The sequence below is a fragment of the Asparagus officinalis genome, chromosome 9, assembly GCF_001876935.1.
Source record: "Asparagus officinalis chromosome 9, Aspof.V1, whole genome shotgun sequence".
Taxonomy (NCBI): domain Eukaryota; kingdom Viridiplantae; phylum Streptophyta; class Magnoliopsida; order Asparagales; family Asparagaceae; genus Asparagus; species Asparagus officinalis.
In genome coordinates this window covers 17,424,520-17,431,652 of record NC_033802.1, presented here as the reverse complement: position 1 = coordinate 17,431,652, position 7,133 = coordinate 17,424,520, and the positions used below count along the sequence as shown (strand labels likewise).

General features: G+C 37.3%; 1 protein-coding gene across 1 annotated transcript in view; it reads right to left on the bottom strand.

The window, feature by feature from the left end:
* The window catches only part of LOC109823249 (protein CELLULOSE SYNTHASE INTERACTIVE 3), a 16,000-nt gene continuing 9,720 nt past the window's right edge, over positions 854–7,133 (bottom strand). Inside the window, exons 5-8 of the mRNA XM_020389532.1 lie at positions 6,248–7,129; positions 2,832–3,286; positions 2,619–2,735; positions 854–1,417 (exon numbers count right to left, since the gene is read on the bottom strand). Of these exons, the coding sequence (XP_020245121.1) occupies positions 1,256–1,417; positions 2,619–2,735; positions 2,832–3,286; positions 6,248–7,129 (1,616 nt within the window). The 3' untranslated portion in view covers positions 854–1,255. The remainder of the gene's footprint in view (positions 1,418–2,618; positions 2,736–2,831; positions 3,287–6,247; positions 7,130–7,133) is intronic.

Genomic DNA, 7,133 nt, shown 5'->3' with positions numbered 1-7,133 from the left:
TGGGTTCAGTCCAAAAGGTTATCAACTGGCCCCACTTCCTAGCTTTAGGATGAAACGGATATGTACAAATATGACCCACTACTCGTCAGTTGAACTATAGACAGCTTGGGGACCAAGTTTCTCAATCCTCTGAGGACAGTAGAAATCCAGCAGAATAATCCGTTATAAGAGTAGGAAGGATTTACACCATAAATAAAAAGAGGTAAAATTCCTAAACTAACTATCTAACCATCTGTGAATGATATAGATCATCTCTTTCTATGCAGTACTTTGGTAGAATCTTTACTTGTCCGTGAATGATATAGATCATCTCTCTATGTGCAGTATTTTGATAGAATCTTTACTTATCCCGCAAGGTCAACGCTTCTTATGCTGGGCATATCTTATGTTAATAATGTACGATCTGACTCGACAATTAGCTTAACTTAATGAAGTTACCCAAAGTCTCATGTTTTAATTTTAGGAGGAAAGACGAAACGATAATTTAAAGTCATCAGTTAATATTGTGAGTTAGGTAGTCTATGCTGATAATTTGGAAAATATAGGATGGTTTAGGGTGGTGGGGGAATACAAAACACATTATGACCACAGCGCGGACAATGAGTGACATCTAAGGCCAAGTCCATATTTAAATCTGCATTCATATAACAAAGCAATCACAAATACGATTACTATTATCAAATTTAGTTACCTAATGTCAAAACTAAGAACATCCCTTCTTACATCAATCCAGTACTACTATTGCTTTGGTAGTCTTAAGGAGTGAAACACTCTTTTTTATCACACGACAAGAATAAACTAACATCAACCTTTAATTCAAACACTAGCTGGCCAATGAAAGAATGAAACCAAATGAGAGAGAAAACTAAGCATTGAATTGGATGCTATGGATTTGTTTCTCATGTGCCAATAGTTACACAAGATGCAGAGAAAATGGGGGTGCTCTCCTCCTCTCTTCTTCAAATGATTAAGAGAGAATGACAGCACCACCCTAGCAATAATCTCCTATGATCCTCACCCAGGATCACAAGCCCCTAGGTAATTACAAAATTAGCACACTCATCTGTACAAAAAATTAAAAAAAAAACTCACCAGAAATTCCAAGCTCCCAATCTCCTTGCTAACCCCAAGCAAGCTCGCCATGACTACGTGGAGCTTTGTTTACCCTTTACAAATTCTATCTCCACCGTTGCTGTATTCCTTTGTACTACAAAAATGAAGCTAAAAAGATTTTGATCTTTAATCTAAGAGGGTTTTAAATGTCATCGCCTGACATTCTATTTGACCATACGATTTCGATTTCTAGCGTTCTTGATGAAGCATCCTTGCTACTGTCATGGTTCAGACTGAATAGACCACTGTATACACCTTCAGTCACAACTTTGTCAATTTGAATGGTTACTCTTCCAAGGGTTGTCTGCAAGAAGGAAAGTGTTTTAAATAACATTAGCAAACAGATTTCCGATGGAATTCCGTTGAAGTCCCTACTGCTGCACCAAAAACCTCTACATCCTAATGAAACTTGGGTACTACATTTAGGGCTAATTGCGAATAGACCCCCAGTATTATCGCCCAATTACAGTAGGCCCCCTTTGGTTTAGTGTCGCAAATAGAGATCCTGTAGTTTTTTTCACTCTTTTACCCTCAGGTCTATTTGTAGAAAATCTTTCTCTGAGGATAAAAGAGTCTAATTTCTCAGCTGGACTATCTGCAACAATAGAAGTACACGGGGTCTATCTGTAATTGGGCGATAGTACATGGGGTCTATCGACAAGTGAGCCCATAATTTACACTGTTAACATGTCCCTGCAGGTTGAAGATACTCTTCATGGACCTCTGGGCTATCTCATGCGGTAGTGCGTTATGAAATCTGCTTAAAATGAGTGCCCGATGAGATTAAACCTGGATTGCTCTAATAAAATCTTAAAATACTTTCCAATACCACGAAATTCTGAAGTTGAGATGAGGGTTGAGGTTAAAATTCGATACTCTAATAGAAAAGGAGTTGGATCCACATGGTATCTAAAGCCACACCTAATGCACTCATGTTTTCAAATTCAAATTTGGTTCAGCCTCAAACTTATTCTATGTTAGGGTTTGTATTTAGCTTCCAGATTGAAATAAAATTTTCACATTCCTACACCCAAACTGGGTTAAAGCTGAGAGCATTTTCAACACAAAATTTCATTACAAGCAAAGAAATCAGCAGTGTTACCGTAAATAACAACGAAAATGTTCAGACATGCAATTCTCTGTAAATGAAATAATTATGCTTTAGGCGTGGTTTTAGCCGTATTAAATAAGGACACGATTCCACATGCAAATTTCAGGTTTCTGCTAACTAGAACCTAACTGTTCCAATATAAATTTAACGGAAAGCAAATGGTGCTCTACTGTATGCGAATATAGCCAAAAAATTATGAAGGGATTGTCCAAATCTACATGTGTGTGCACATCTTATAATCAAATAAATTATTAGTGCATGTTGTAATGTTGAGATCCAAACAGTAATTATTATGATACCATGTCAGGTTGTGGATCTAGTCCGCTACTGACAACATCGCGTGCGAGCTCTAGAAAACGAAAACAAAACCAAAAGCAATGGAATAATTGCTTACCTTTCCGAATGTACTTTTGCTCTTGCAGAGAATATAAAGCTTCTGTCCTTTAGGGGGGACATCAAATGCCCAAGAAAAACCCTCTTTCCATTCAGGGCATGTACTATGGTTCACAACCTAAAATGAGATATCACTTCAACTTAAGCCACAGAAACAGAAAAATATCTTATAACTGAGAGGGAAAAAATCACGATATTGGCTCTTGCATGGTACCTTAGTCTGTTTTGGAGGCCCATTTCCTATTTTCAATTGGCAGAATGCATTTGTGCTCCCCATTGTTTGCTTCAAGTTATTCCCACGCTTAATGGTCACCGTTAGACACCCAGGCAAACAATGCAACAAGCTATCAGCTCTTTCATGGAAACTAGGAGGACAAGTTTTCATGAGGAGTTGAAGTATGGGTATGGCTTCAGCAGCAATCAGGGCTTGAGCCTTTGCAATATCTTCATTCATCTCTGACCATGATTCTTTTAATAGACAAAGAGTATCCAATACTGATTCTTGTGCACCTTCGCTACCAGCTTTGAGTGCACCAACCAGATGTGGGATACAGAGGGTGGCTGCTTCTGACATGCGAAGTTTCCTGAAGTTGGTAAATATTACAAAGATTGTGCGTAGAATTTCTTCGTTTATTGTTGCTGTTGACCAAAGCTCCTTTTCTAGTGCAGCTGTAAAAAGAGCAAGAGCTTGAAACTTAAAGATATTGAACCAAAATCAATACAAAAAATAGAATAATATTTTATATAAAAATCATATATTAGCAATGAAATTCCAGAACACCTTATATCCACCTTTCTATGATTTAACTCGTGCAATTATGGCCCAGTGTTGCACCTAGATCTTGAGTGGGTATAAAGGATTTGAGTTGGTTGGAATAACCCGACCAAGTTCTCAGATGGGTTTTGGCTTCTAATATATGAGCATTTTGGGCTAGATTAAATTCTTTTTTTCCGTCTTACTAAAGTATAACCATTTAATTGCTTGAAGTTATGCATCCACGATTGAAACGTCTTTTGCAACTAGCTTTGAATGTAAAGAAAGAATATGTAACCATATAATTTTTTTTTCCGTCCATTAACTAATTTGGATGTGTTGAAAAACATGAACGTTGCTGATCATCCATGAGGTGGACCAATAGCGTTTTCACAAAGTTCTCACAATGGAGTTCTCAAATTGGAAAATTTAATAACCACAGTCGTCCTTAGATAGCAAAACTGGGTCTGTTCTAGTTTTGTGTTTCGATATTAGTCAGGTTTAAATTTGGGAGGTTCGATGAATCTTGTTTCTGTAATCTCTAGGTTGGTTATACAGCGTTTGGGTCAACTAATGCAAATTGGAAAACATGTATTCGCTCAAACAAATAATGCCCAATCACTAGCATATGATAGAATCCCAGTGATACAAAGGTGCGGCTTACATGAATGGTCAATGACAATAGTGTACTTTAAGAGACTCGTGTTGTTTGGTATGGGTATTTCCAGTGCATCATTAATAACTCAATATTGACCCCAAAGTGCTCAAGACTCAAGAGTTCAATTCATTGATAAAGTAACTGCTAATGGCAGCTGAGTAATTTAAGGACGTTGGTAGAAGCAAAAATAATCTCAACTGAAGAGAGGTAGCAAGAATTTCAAAACATGAAAGAAGATTAAACCTTTAATTTATTATTATTACAAATATAGTGTTCCTAGCTTCCGCTGCATTGAACGTCAGAAACAATGGATACTTAACATGCCTACACCAACTTATATATATGAGTGATTTTCAGACAAGCCATCATAACTGTGCATTAGTCTCCCAAAATTCATTATATTTGAATATTCGTTGTTACATATAAGGGATCCACGTGCTAAGTTCCCTCGTAACAAGGCATCAAACCCAAAGATCCTTTCAACTTTAACAGCTATATCTTTTGGACCAAGATACTCCATTTTTTCTGATAAGCTCATCTTCCACTATGTCAAACCCAACAGTTAGGTTCCTGCTGCCCTGTTGTACCCATAGTTGTCAGTTGTCACCATCTCTCACTCCAATTTATGGGCCCTTAGAGGAAGACAGCTTAATCAAATGAATGGACAAGTTCAAGGAGGCCACATCACAACTATAATCAGCTGTAGGACCAAAGTGTGAAACTACACCCCTTGCTGACTTCAACCATTTCACAAAGATTTGAATATACAACACACCCTAATCACGTAAGAGATGACCTAAATTGCTAACATAAAATATATCACCACTTTCCCCTATTATATAAGAGGCAGTAAAGCCAGTATACTCACAAAGAGGGTGCTCGGGGGAGCTTATATTTTGGTCAGAGTAGTTTATAAGCTAGCTTTTCTATATCTATGTGCTCGGGAACATACCAAATAAACTAGCTTTTAAGCCCCGCTTTAAAAAGTTGGTGTTCATCAACTTTTGAAAAACTAACTTATAAGCTTATCTGAATAAGCTAGCTTTGACCAAGTAATGACAACTCTACCCAAACTACTTTGATAAATTTTTTATCACAAAAGCTAAAAGCCACCAAAAGCCACCTTAACTTATAAGCTTCAAAAAATAAGCCCTTCCAAAATCTCTTGCAACATGAGCAATCTCAATCATCAAATCCAGCTGCTATAAGCTTCAACCATTCAAATCAAGAGAAATCTACAACAGTCGTGTACGAAGAAACAAAGAATAAATCAAGAGAAATATCGAATAAGAAAGAAGTATTTGAGTCTGCTAAAGTTTTGGATCAAAATTTTCTTTAAGTAAAAAAGCCAGACAGAATTGGCTCCGTGTAAGTAAGAATTACATCTATAGTATAAAGAATATTAATGCTTCAATGAAATAGAGCTAATTGATCATCATGAACTGAATGTTTGGTAGCCATATTTCCTTAAAAGTGAAAACAAGGAGCTACTCATGGAGGAAGTTTCCAGTGTTAATACCGAGACAAGCCAGGGATCTGTTATACTCTCTATCTTTTCATTTCCTCTTCTATCTTTCTCTGCTGATCTACATCTTCTTTATCTCATTCATTCCTTGAGTTCTTTCTCTAGTCCCTTTAAGTGATGTCTTATGGAATATTAACTCCATGTAACATAATGCAAACCTTACTAGTTAGTAACTAATTGTAACATTCCAAGGTGAATATTTGTCGAAGCAATATCCTACCTCATGCAAGTGAAACATTATATATGCAGAAAATACTAAAGAATTTGCATTAACTGGACGTCTATGAACTAATAAGATACAAGGACATGTATAAGAAGTTGTACAAAATGAGAATATTGAGGTGGCTATGTGAAAACTAACAAATCAGAAAGGAGAAACAATGGAATGCTTGGGGTATTAAAAATTAAAGATAAGCAATAAGTGACTAAGATAGTAGCCTTGTATAGCAGTAATCAATTGAAAGCCAGTAAAACTATGGAATACTTAGCTTGTTAGGTGGCGGGTCATGGATGCTGATCAAATGTAAAATTTCATGGGGCAAGATAAAAGATGAAATACCACTAGCCACAGATAAAGGGTATGATAATAAAAAGCAATGCTCCTTAGCAAATCATATACCTATTTTTATTTATAATTTGGAAATGATATTGCAATTTGAATTTATTAGAAAACTATCTAAAGTGGTGATTTACCTGTGAGAGACCTTACAAGCTCAGTGGATACATATTCTTGGAGTGTATGATTTGAAAACAGATATTTAATAAGCAATGCAGCTTGCCCAGCAACTTCAGTATTCTGAGATAGGAGTAACTCTTGTACGAGTAATATTCCTCCAGCCTCTGCAACTGCCCGCCTATTTGTCCTACTGCGCACTACCAAGTTTTGCAGTGCACAAATAGCCACCATTTTCATTTCTTCTGTTGGTTGATCTTCAAGCAAGCTTATTAGGGCACGACAAGCAGATACTGCGTCACTAGCTCTGGCAAGTCCATCATGCTGGAAAAGGTCGCCAAGCGCAAGTGTTGCCAAGAACCTCGCAGGCTGTGATCTAGTCTGTGGATCTAGCAAATACTGGGAGAGAGGAGCAATGGCATATTTGGCAACTTTCATTTCTCGCACTCTGATATTATTGAATAATGCTTCAAGTAGTCTTCCAGCAGCCTCTTCACATTGATGAGATCTCAGAAGCTCCAGAAGTGCATCTATAGCACCAGCCTCGGCCATTAGGACAGCACTTGACGGATCATTCCTCTCTTGGAGAAAGAGGGCACTGAGAGCCACCGTAACAGTGTTTTCCATTGTGGAGTGTAGCAACCTCACAAGAACTACTAATGTAACTTTAAAATAGTATTCTTTATTAGATCGTAGAACATTAGATAGAACCATAGCCGCTGATTCCCATAATGCATGACTAGGTTGGGGATCATCCTGAATAATGACTTTTGAAAGCTCAAAAATGCCCCCTGCATCAGCAACAGCCTTGGGCCAGCTCATAGAAATACTCTCCAATGCTCTTATTGCTGTTTGCTGTAAGCTCAAAATTCCAATTCCAGCCAGCTGAACAAGTGGAACAACTGC